Source organism: Numenius arquata, chromosome 12 (genome assembly GCF_964106895.1).
Source record: "Numenius arquata chromosome 12, bNumArq3.hap1.1, whole genome shotgun sequence".
NCBI lineage: Eukaryota > Metazoa > Chordata > Aves > Charadriiformes > Scolopacidae > Numenius > Numenius arquata.
The window spans coordinates 6,105,601-6,118,272 of NC_133587.1; the positions used below are offsets into that span (position 1 = coordinate 6,105,601).

A 12,672-nucleotide genomic window follows, 5' to 3' on the forward strand; every position below is an offset into this window, starting at 1 on the left:
ATCTTTGGAGAAGTTTCATTCATTTGTTTAGTACACCCAGGAAGAAACATTTTGAGACAGAGCTACGTTGTGTGTAAAGAAATATCTCTTAGTCCAGGTGACAGACCACCCTTTTACTGTTTAGTGATGTTCTGCTTCATTCCTGCTTTCAGGAACAGCTATTCCAGCCTGTTATTATTTCAGGTGCTCTAATGTTTGCCACTCCTTAGTGAAGGACATGTTTCTGTTATCTGCTTTTGTACTGTTAGTCCCAGTCATTTCTTTGCTGAATATTTCATTATTTGTAAGTTGTCACATGATTAAATCATGATCTGAATAGGGAAACTGTGAACCAGGATTGTTTATTGAATAGCTTCTCATTTTTCCAGTCATAAGAAGAGATTTTTATTGTAACACTGCTGTGTTTTTTTGCTGTATTTTCCATCTTGTAATTAGATGAAATCATAATTCTAGAATTTAATCATGTCAGCTACTTGGATAGTACTTTGGCTATTACTGAATAGAACTTGTATTTAGTCAATATAATTAAATTACATTCAATGAAGCTTACAAAATCAGTGATTTTAAATGGTTTCCCCTGGAAATCTAGCTGCTCCCATTGCTACCAGCTGTAATGCTGAAAACTATCACACTTGATCCTCTCCTTCAAGTTAAATTATATAATGATTTCCACTAGTAATTCTATTCATGAAGGCCCATGAAACAGGTTAGTGAACGAAAAAGATGACACTGTCTTTACAGCATAGTGTATAGTACCTTTTTATTAATTTCTGTTCATATTACATCGCTTTGGCTGAGTAGTCTGTGTTTCTGTGCTCCCAGACATAATAATGTATGAACACTGGGTCAGTCTCATCAAGAGGGACGAACCCGAACTGGTGTACAGGTTATATCACTGAGCAGGAGCCACATCAAGCATCACAAATCCCTTAATGTCTGAAAAATGCTTGCAAACCAAGTCCACCTGAAGCTGCCTGGTGCCACTCTTGTAGGGAATGATTTCAAATTCCACTGTTGAGCTCTCCATGGGGCCCATTCTTGCCACACTAAAAGAGAGAATACATTTGTAAGTTCAAGCAGCTGAAAAATTCTTGCTACGCGCTCTTCAGAGTCCCCATATCTAAGACAGTATGGAAAGGAAGAGCCAGAGTAAGTGGCTGCTGTGTTTGTACACTCCTAGCACGGGTGGACATAACCTTCCATGTTCACAGCCCCCACAGCACTATCCTCGAAGAACTAATCAAGCTGTAATGGATACGGGGGAATAGTTGCCGTTCTCAACCTCTGATGGAGAATTAGGGGCCGTGTCACGAGAGCAAAACATACTGAGCGGAATGATCAGAAAGGAATGATTTAGAAGAGCCCAAATCCAGCTGTATGTATTACCCTCATCACTCATAACATTTACAGTACTCTAGATATGCTCATGCTGTATTTTGGTGTGGTAAATACTGATTTTATGTCCATAGTTAGAAATTACTCTGGCTGTCCAACACCAGGAGACTGATGGTAGCACCAGGAAACAGAGAGAATTGGGGAAAGGGGCCTCTCTGCTCTAAGGAGGTACCGAAGCTGAGAGCTACTGATGCTGGGAAGGCAAGTTAAGGTTCAAGGCCAGGGTCTAGACCTGAATTTTTTATTCAGTGTAAATGAACCCTCAGTGATTCACATCATTATCCATCTTTTGCTGTCTTTTTTGTTTTCCTCTCTCAGTTTCTTGGTGCTAACTCCCCCAGCATAAATATTTTGGAAACTTTGAAAAATGTTTTTAAAGTAATAGTTTTAAAACTTGAAAAGTTTTAAAGTAATAACCATGGAGGAGATGGGAGAACAATTTCTTACTGGTATGATATCAGTGGACACATTTTTAAGACATTTCATTACAGTATATGTCATGTCTCTTTAGTAACTTAATATCTGGAGGCAAAAGGTATCATCACTTTCTCTCTTATCCTTTAAGGATTGTTTGGTTTTCCTTTTGCAAACCACAAAAAGAAGAAAGTTTTAAAATTTTTGCCCTTGAAATAATTCAGTCACTAACTACAGCACTCCGAGTTACACGCTGTTAAAAGCAGGCCATCTCTCCACTCCCTGAGCATTCTGTAATTCAAATCAGTAAAAAACTCCAACTAGTATATGGAGAGGACTGACATGATGGTATTTTGTCCAAGGTTGGTGCAAACAAAAGTCATGAGGTTGACAGAATCTTTTTTTTAAAAAAAAAAACACTTTTATTCCAGATTTCCCACCCAAGTGAATGAGTTATTAGCCAGATAGCATGTACGTACGTGATCCTGAGTTGCTCTTTGAGCAGCCCACTACCTTCTGCCCTCAGCACGCAGTCTGTCACCACGTCAGACAGTGGGTTGGTAAATGTGACCTGCACATTAACAGGCTCATGTACCACTGCTGGACCAAGGACCTACAGAGAGAAAACATTCCACTCAGCCACGGCATCAGTCTCGCCTCTTTCTCGTGGTTTTCTCTTTTCATTTCCATTGCAAACCTATTACCCTCTTAGGATCTCCTGGACAGAAAGGAGCCAGGAATTAATACATGTACATATTTTTGGGTATCAGAGTTCAGGCTTGAATCAGCTGTTCAGTGTGGCTGAGAAAAAGTCTACAGTAGTTTGTTCTACCATTTAGTCCCGACTTTTTAACTAGGTCCGTGTATGGTGTTATGTATAACAGTATAGGATACTTACCAGAGCGAGAGCAGAATGAGAATGCAAATATTAACTTGGCATATATGGCTAACTACAGTTGGCAGCTTAAGTCAAATTAGCTTCAGTTAGGCTAAATGAAAGGTTTAGGGTAAGAAAACATCAGAGATGTGAGACAGAGGTGAATTGTGGCATCTCAGGCAAAAGAAAAAATAGAATGCCAAGTAGCAAATAAACATACTCATTATCTTATTTTGACTGAGATAAAGTGGAATTGGCCTATCTGGTTATCTTTGTAGATAATGTAATATTAATTATAACGGAGAAGTCCAGCACCCCAATTGCATTTCTCTGTTATCGACTGTATGTTTATACAGAAGTTCCAATCAACAGAAAATAAACCCTTCTTGAAACTTAGTCACTGAATTGAAATAATTTAAATCAGGTGCCTGCCCTATATGAGCTGACTCTGTTATTTGCGTGATGCAGCACAGAAGGCTTTTTACAAAGTCTCACTAGAACTTGGTATTCAGAAATGGCCAGACCTACAAAAATACAAACTTTTTTTATTCCTGTGTGTAACCTTGCTTTTCCTGTGTGCTGCTGACAGCGTGGTTTGGGGCAGCTCATTTAGTCTGGAGGCTCTAAAAGACTGCGAATTATCATACTCCCTCTGTGTTGTTTACAGTGCAGTAGGTAAATGACACTTGATCCCATCTCTGATACAGTGTGAGGATGTGCTGGACTGTCCAGAAGAAGTTAAGTGAGTTCATGTGGGTGTGATGGGCTATGCAAACCCCGGACTGCCCCCGGGCAGACTGGGCGCGAGGTCTTTCCTGTAGGCTAAGAATTGCTTTTTACCCATTGTGCAACCTTTGCCAGAAGTCAGTCTTCAGTGGAAAAAAAAAAGCCTCCAGTTCTAATTATTAAACATTTGGGAAGATGTTACAGAAGGTGAAAAGTGCCACTTTGCCTGAGAACTTCCTTAAGTATTAGTAATTAGCCTCCCAGCCCCGGGCATTATCAGCGAGGCAGTGAAGATGTCTTTGGTAAAAATCAGGCTTTCTAAATAAACTGGAAGAGAATGGTCAGACTTCCCTGACAAAAGCGGAGGCCTAGATATGGACTAGATCTCTCTCTCTCTGTTTCTCTCTGTCTGTCTCTCTGGAGATAATCTTACCTTGTAACCCTCCTAACACTGAGAACTTTATCAGTGCCACGGCAACAAGCCCTGCCAAGAGTACCACAGCACAGCTATGCCTTTATGCCTCGGAAAGGTTTGCTTTTCCTTCGTGTATTTCATTTGACTCGTGTCATACGGCCTATTACTAGAGCAACAAGATCAAATCACCCTCAGGCGTGATTTCTCTTCCCACACTCAGATGGAGTAAGGATTCTTGTTACTTCTTCTCAACGTGTCTCTCTAGGGACAGAAAGGGCTTTTACCTCAATGGTGAGAAAAGGATCCTGAAGTATAATATCCTTCTCCACTAGAAGCGAGGCTCCCTGTTTGGTTTTACACACAGCAGTCACTAGGATCTTCCTGTCATCCGCCAGGGAGTTCTTATACTGGGAATAGGAGATCTTGAATGCAATATCTTTCACTGGAATGGAAACAGAAACAGGTATTCCCCTTCTTTGTTTTTTTATGTCTAACTACCAGATATCTGTAATGTACCTGTGTTTTAAGGAGTAAGGATGCCATCGCCCTGGGGCTGTCCCTTTGTGGGTGCTGGCAGCCAATAGACAGGAATGATGCTCACGGGTGACTTCTACTTACATTCACATCAAACGCTAAATGACCAGGTAGAGATCGGTAGCTAAAAAGTTCTGAGGATGGATCTATGTGGCAATCCCTGCTGGTGTTTTTTTCATTTATCTGAGGAACATTTAATGCTCCTTCCTTGCACAGATGTTTCTCTCCCCCTGAATACCTTTACTGTCCAATTGTTTGCAGGTCATGCGCTTCTTGAGTCATTCATTATTTCTATGTGATTTGGCAACAAAACAAAGTTATGTCTTGTCCTAAGCTATAATAAAATTAAAATTACCTTCTTCAGATCCAAGTTTAATAGATCTAGACAACTGAAAAATCTCCGCTTTTGGTTTTCTGGTGTAGAGAATGGCTGAAGCCCTCAGTTTAACCTTTATGGTCTTGAAATCTGAGATCAAATTCCTGAGTGCCAAAGTAAGGAGGATATCCTGGCCAATTACAGGAGATGCATTAAGGATCAGCTTCCCTGAGATAGTGGGTTTTCGAGCAGGCTGTCTGCATGCTGCTGAAGGTCGTCTTCTAGGCCTCGTAATTTTGCCTCTTTTTCCGGTGCTTCTCACACCAAGCAGCTTCAGTGCTTTTTTATAGACCCGCCTTTCTTTCAAGGATCCTGCTTTGAAAGATAACATGCTCAGAGATCCATGGTGGATATAGTAAAATGGAGCTGTAATTGCTCTCAGTAAATACAGTTTAGGAAAGCTGAGGAGGTCAAGGATACACAAGAGGAGAAAGTGAGGTCTAACGTAAATGCTAATTTTGACACAAAAGCAAACGAATGCCTGGCAGCTTTAGCTGGCTGTTCATGGGCACCTCTTAGAAGCTGTGAGCAGTAGGATAACTCCTGGGAGAGCTCAGTTCCACGTAGGCTGGGAGAATTGCCATCTCCGCGGAAATTAAGACAGGAGTAAAAATCCTTTTGAAGAAACTCTCCAGAATGGCTAGTGCCGCATGTCATAACAGAAATAATCTCAGCAGCTGATCAGAACAGCTGGGACAGAATGTGTTACGGAAGTAGCTTTGACTTTGTATTGAATAAAGGGCCACAAAGGCCATATTGACTATCAGCTGACAGTGAGACCTAAGACTTTGAAAATTCACAATTACTTTGCTCCAGAAGAAGTAAAGAAATTAAGTCAGTGCTCAATCCAACAAAGGCCTACATTATTTTCACTTCTATCAGTGGCAAGAAAACTGTAATAAAGAATTTACCTTCTGGATATTTGTAATTAGCAGTGACATCCACACGGGAGTTGGTGCCCACTGCTTTGGTGCTGATAAATTTTCCAATCTTCTTCGTATCAGAATAAATCCTCTCTTTTCTTTTCTTGCTATAGTGAATCCAAGTAACGTAGTCAGCATTCACTGCTGCAAACACAAATGAGCTGTCATAATCCAGGTTCACATGCCCTTCCTTAATGGCTCTGGTGGAGGCGGGACCACATTGATAAACGCCTGTATTAGAGAGAGGGAGAAGTTAAATGACTGCCTATTGCGAAAGAACACAAATCCTCATGCTGAAAGCGAGAGGGAGAGGTAGTCTCTCCAAAGACTTGTGTGGATAAAGTGCATTGTTTCTATGTGCATTATGGCCAGAGATTCCACATGCATTTTCTGTCACAAGGTAGGATCACAGAGGCGGTTGTGAGGCTGACAAGATGTAGGAAGAGCTACCACTCATGAAGTGTGCTATGTGAAATGTTCTAATCCTCCAAAGCTTGCAAGGCTGTGTGCTAAGCTGGCTAGTGAAAGGAGAGGAGAGACTGGGAGCCGAGTCAGAAGTATAATCAGACTTATGAGATGCGAGTCATCAACGCTGTATGTGCATTGAGAAGATCCAGGGAGCTAAATTTGGTAAACTTGATAGTGGGGAATGAGAAGCAGTTTATCTGGAGCTTGATGGGATTTAGATGGGCAAATAAATGAATCTTTTGATGGAAGTCATCAAACTAGATCAATGAAGTTGTGTCTGTATTAGTAAATAAAACCAGAGCCAAAGTGTGAACCCAAGTGCTGGCCGTTGGTCTACTTGGGAGACAGTAGGGATGGGAGGGTGCAAAGAGGTCAGAATCAGACTCTCCTTAGTGATATCCAGTGAAAGAGCAAGTGGCAGTGGGCACAAACTGAAACACAGAAAATTCCATTTAAATATAAGAAAAAAACTTCTTCTATGAGGGTGGTCAAAGTCTGCAACAGTTTGCCCAGAGAACTTGCGGAGTCTCCGTCCTATGAAATATTCAAAACCCAACTGGACGTGGTCCTGAGAAACTTAATTGACCCTGTGCCGAGCAGGGGGTTGGAGCAAACAAACTCTAAAAGTTCCTTCCAACCTTAACTATTCTATGTCATTTTATGAATTATGATTTGAGTAACAATATCTACAGCTTTTTATATTTACAACAGTGTTACCTTTGCTTTTTTCCTGGGGTGTTGCATCCAGAACCTGCCATCCATCATAAAAAGAGCCAAGATCTCTTCTAGTGAACCAGCTTTCATTCCAGACATGGAAATTCCTGTAAGGGAGGTAGAATAGGGAATCCCTGATTCATACAATTAATTTTATATTGATAGATTTGATACATTTCTCGTGCAGTGCAAGAAATAACCCGAGTTGAGTGAATGAAAACTTCTCTGTGAAGATACTGTCTCCTTTCTTGAGTACCTCTTTTCCCTTCTCTGCCAGCTTTTTGTGTTCAGATCTCTGAGAAATGTTGGAATGTTACGAAAAAAATAATGTGAAAAGGAAAATAATTGCAGAGTCGAGTATTCAATTCTGGACATTCCAGAACAAAATACTGTACAGCCAAAAGTCTCCTGCACGCATTGCTATCTGTTGGTATTTAATTCACAGCTGCTTTCTACTTTGTGTCACCTTGTCCCATTCAGTCCACGTGAAACAGGGCACTTGGTGACTGAAACACTGATGCATGTGGTACCACACACACGTGCAGTGTGATAGTTGCTGTGCACTTGTTTGTCAAAAGCATCATTTTTAACAGCTTCCCTGAGGTGAAAGAAACAGCATGTTCTTCCTAAAGGATGGGATGGGATTTTTCTCAGCTGTATTATATATTTTACTTTTACTTTAGTAACCTCTCAGTATTGTGCAAGGGAGGATGTAAAATGGTAATCATGAAAGACTGAGACAACCAACCCCGCGTAGCACAGGAGCTGGGTCTAAAACTTCTGAGAGTGCTCTGCTCTAGGGATCGAGGGACAAGTTGACATCATTTTGGGGCAAGAGGCTAATCACTCTTCAACTTTTTTGAAAAAATTTAAACTTTCATACAGTAGAGGCAAAATTAGCAGCTATATTTTCAAATTATATGTTGGGTAGTAATGGTACAAAGTATCTCCTCTGATAATTCTTCAGAATGATGAAACTGAACACATACTGCATTTCTAAGCGCTGTTGAGTCTTTGCTGTGGGGTTTTATACCACTGGGAGCATGAGGTTGGGGTGGTTTTTCAGAAGCATGATTCTGGATCTTTTAATTAGAGGAGAATATAATGGAAGAAATATTAAGAAAAAAAATTATATTTACCACACACTGTCTTCACTCAAGTCCAGGGTCTTTCCGGAAATATCAACGTACTTATCAATACTCAGATTTATATTCGTGTCATGGGCAGAGTTGAAGTTTGTAATAACACGAGTAGGTATTCCCAGGGATCTGAGAACTGCAATACAGAATACCGTAAAAGTCCTGTAAACCTATTTTACAGCTAGTTAGAAAGTATTTTTCTGTTTTTCTTGGCAAAGCAGGCTAGTGCATGTGTTTTCAGTGGGGAAACAAACCCTCAGAAACTTCCCTCTCAGATATGATGTGAGTCACGGTCATGGTGCACAATTGTTTAGAAGACAGTTCTACTCACGCGACATTCTTGACTGCCATGTTCTTTTTAAGAAGAGTGAGATTCACCCATTTATTTTAATCCTCCATTCTTCATCCTGTTCTCTCTTCTCTCTCCCATTTTCTCCCTGTTTTTGTTTCTCTGTTACCTGCTTCATTTTCCTTTTCCTCTCTGAGACACACCTCTCCACTGCATTGTTTTTACTTTGTATTTTCCCAAAGTGACTCATCTCCCAGAGCAGCTCTGACTGGAAACTACTGGGATGAAATGCTTTTCCCGACTCACAGCTCCCTTTACAGGTCCTCAGAGCTGTGATTTGGTTTTCTGTCACCAGTAGGTAAGACGCAGCAGTAGAAAACTGGCATTGTGAGGAGACAGACTTAAAAGAGCACTGATTTTCTTTGAATCCTAACTTTGAAACAGGAAAACTTGTTCTTTTCACCAGCCCAGCCTGGCAAACCGCTTTGTGTTTTTTTTGTTGACTCACAAAACTGGGGTGGTGTATTATAACTAAGGCTGTTTAGAAGGAAAATAACCCTTCATGAATGGAGAGTATAGATTCTTTACTCTCTCTGTCAAAGCTGACACAGCTTCAACAACAACATCACAAAGTTAAAACTACAGAAATTCTAGCAAGCTTCCTTTCTGATAGTGTTCTTCATCCCTTCGTGTTTACCTGTGCACATTACTCCTGCAAAGACCCAGCACTGGCCATACCGGACAGGTTTGTATCTCCCCCTGTACCACTTCCGAAGGATGGTCACGCTCCCACTCCACTGCAGGGGGTTGGTTCCGGAGCGGTACTTTCCTTTCCACTTCCCTTCCACCACTCCTTTTTCATCATTGCTGTTAACCTGAAAGAGTTGAAATTGCATAAAGTGAGTGCTGTCTCAAAGGGTGAAAAGGATCACAGCTATAAAGAAAGCATCTCAGATAAGGAACGTGGTAAGGCATGGATTATCTGTAAAATGGAAAACTTCTGTCTAGTTGTGCATTTATATGTTTGTGAGGATGGGGGGGGAGGGGTGTTGAGAAGATGTCACTAGTTGTTGAAGGAAATGCATACAGGCCTCACTGAACGAATACCCCTTAAGTAAAGAATACTAAATACACACATTATATGCAGCTGCACCAACACCTGTTTTCCAAAATATTTCATGCTTCTCTTGGTGTTTGAATGACTTAGCAAATGATTTCAGAATGGACACAGGCTTTCCAAATTAGTGAAAAGATCTAATGGACTGATAATCTGTTAGGAAAACGCATCTGAGATTCAGTGTTCCCCAAAAGATCTTGGAAACTGTCCTTCAGTTACAGCAAACTTTTGGGAAGAAGGTAAATTAAACCTTAGGATGATTTTTCCTTGAGAATAAATCTCCATTTTACCTCTTCCATAGTTATTTTTTTGAGAAAAATTAGTTACTCCTATAAAACATTGAGGCATTCACAATTAAGTATTGGGGTTTTTATTAGTAGGTGCATTGTCCAGCTGTAACTAATTGACGACTTTACCATAGCACTGATGACCCTGCTCACATAGATGGGATTGTTTCTGTTGGATACATCAACAGCTGGATCTTGGCGGTGGTTCAGGCTTCGATCCAGTATAGCCAGAGAGATATCAAGGATACCCTCTTCAAACTGAAATCAAAACAAGCAATATATTGAAGGCTAATTCATAAATAAACGCAAGGATAAACTCCCCACCTACAGGTGGGCTGTAGTTATGACTGTATTTGTAGCAGCTGGGCTTAGAAGGTCAAACCGATCTTCAAAAATTCCAACTTGAGCTGTTTCACTTGAATAGACCTGGGATATCCTTTCAGCGTCTTCTGCCCCATTACTGAACTAACTGTGTGAATATTTAGATGTACTAGCCTCACAATACCTAGAGGTTAATACTGAAATGGCTTCCTTTGCCCTTTACAAGGGTCAAGAAACGAGTAGAATTTCACCAGTTTGTGTAATAGGCAGAAGAAAATGCAAATTGTGTTTTGTTTCTTTCATTTCTGTATTAGCGCATGCCAGTGAGAGGAAATGATCCTGATGCTGCTGTAATGTATTGATAAGTGGGACATATGTCTGCAAGAAAATCTTAAGTGAGAGAGGAATACTGAACTTTTATAATGATTCAGTCTCCCCAAGAGCCTATTTACCCACTGTTCTTATTTTCAAAGTTCTGGAATAGGTGATGCTCTTTACCTGTCCATAGTTCCAAGCTTCTTTTTGAATATGTTTTTCCAGTCCCTGAAATATGATTCCGCTGTCATTCAGGACATACTCCCGCCGCTCCTTTTCATTAGCCATATAGACATCGTCATCTAGAAGCAGAATGAGACATGCTGGCTGAAAGGAGAGTTGTTTTGCTGTAACTGAAAATCTCACTTCAAGGGGAGTTCTAAGGAACAGGTCAGGCCGCCCGTGCATTCAGGCTTAGGACTCCCTGCTGTACCTCTGTCATCATTTAGAGAGTGAATAAAATAAGCATGAAGCTCCTTTGAGGCGAACTGACTACGCTCCTGTCCCTTCACTGATCTCAGTATGTGTCTTACTGGTAGATGTTGCTTGGTTTACAATTGAACACAAGTATCAGAGGGGAAAAAAAATATAGAATAAATATTTGGAATATTTCCTGCCTCTGATTTCTTAATTCACTGAATTTCACTGAATTTTTAGAGTTGGAAGGGACCATAAAGATCATCTAGTCCAACTCCCCTGCCAAAGCAGGATTCTACAAGCAAGAGGCTGGATCTTTGATGAATTGCAGCACTGAAGAAGGGGCAAAAACTTGATCCTTGATGTTGAGTTGTGACTGCTGGGTACATGCTTTACTGTGACACCCAGATTTCCTGACTGAGACAATGAGTTATTTGAAGGACACAATACATCAAAACATACTTGGACACCAGGGATTGAAGAGTAGCACAAACTGGCCCAGGAGTGTTGAAGAGACCTTGTTGTTTCCAGAAACCATCTGGAGTTTGAGTTTGTATCGCCCAACAACAGCATCAGCTGGGCTGGATATTGTGAAGTTGATGCATCCAGGCTCGCTGGGCTCTTGGGTCGCACTCCAGCCACTGGCACTCTCCTCGGAAAGGCTAAATATGGCCTTGGTCTGCTGTGATTCCGAAGGAGATGGTCCTGCCAGAGGAAACAGGGACAGCAGTTCTGAATGACAGCTGTAGATGACAGACTTGGGGTCAGTGATGATCTGAATTCCTTACTTTTTTTCATGACTATATTGAAAGATTGTGGTTTATCAGATCAAATACTTCTTCAGTGTAAACCAGCTGTGCTCCCATCCATAGAATCATACCATGCAGCCCTCTGTGTTATGTGCACAACCCAGTAAAAGTGACTACCCCCATAATCACTCTAGATGAGCGAGGAGGGCTGTTGTCCTGAAAACCTGACAGTTCAAAAATACGTAGTCAGGATGAGCCACGCATTTTAATACCCATTTCATTAAGAGTTAGCAGCTGCCTGGAGAATTTTCTGGAGAAGACTCTTGGGAAGATACAGATAGGAGTCTTAACAAATGGAGTGGTGTAGACTCTTCTAGTAATAGGGAACACATGAAGTTAATCAAGGGGAATTAATACAGGTGAAGTAGAGTCAGGAGAGGAGACAAATGGGGGATGATGGTCTGTGGGAGGTAGAGTTGCAAAATGTTTAGGGATCCACAAAATGATGACAACTTGCATCATTGCAGGTAGGTCTGTAGGAGTAGAGATATATGCTTGTTTTTAGAATGAGGCTGGCGCCTACCTTTCTATTAATTACTACCTTAACTGTCTATTGCCTTAAGGTACAGATTGAACTTTAAAATGGGAGCTCCTAAGCCTAAAAGGACAATAAATCCTGAATGAAAGAGGATAAAGCTTAATGATTTGGGGATGGACCACATGGAGCTGTGAGGCTGTTGTGTTCTGGAGCTGGAGTGACTTGGAAGCGAGGTGAGTGCCATGGGGAAATTACCTGTGCTTGCAATAAAGGTGAAGTTATCCCCAGATTGCGCTGCTGTTTTGAGGTTCAGAGTGATGCTGAAGGGCTGTCCTCTCCTCAAGATTGCTTCTGTGCTGCTGTAATCAGAGGTGTGGTGTGCAGCTTTATTTAGTTTGGATTGCCAGTTGACATCTGCTATTTTCAGGGCTAGAAAGGACACAGGGCAAGTTAATTAAAGCATTGTTGCTTCAAACTTGTACATTTTTTCAGCTTATCTAATGTACTCATTTAGTTATATTTATATATATGTTCTAGGAAAAGAGAAATATCCAGTTGTTATTAAAAATTGCAAAAGAAACAACAACTTAGAGGAACACCTAAAATATCTTTTCTGTAGGCATTTTTCAGAGCCAGAAAAACCACCCCTTCAGATAAT

General features: G+C 40.9%; 1 protein-coding gene across 1 annotated transcript; it reads right to left on the reverse strand.

The window, feature by feature from the left end:
* Positions 1–892: 892 nt before the first annotated feature.
* LOC141470851 (protein-glutamine gamma-glutamyltransferase 6-like) lies at positions 893–12,462 on the reverse strand (the record flags this gene model as incomplete). The annotated part of the gene is made up of 12 exons (XM_074157135.1): positions 893–1,046; positions 2,289–2,422; positions 4,112–4,269; positions 4,717–5,049; positions 5,649–5,891; positions 6,846–6,949; positions 7,982–8,117; positions 8,968–9,145; positions 9,804–9,932; positions 10,494–10,612; positions 11,190–11,432; positions 12,270–12,462. Coding segments are annotated over 12 exons (2,124 nt in total), but the record flags the coding sequence as incomplete, so codon positions are not given.
* Positions 12,463–12,672: the final 210 nt, after the last annotated feature.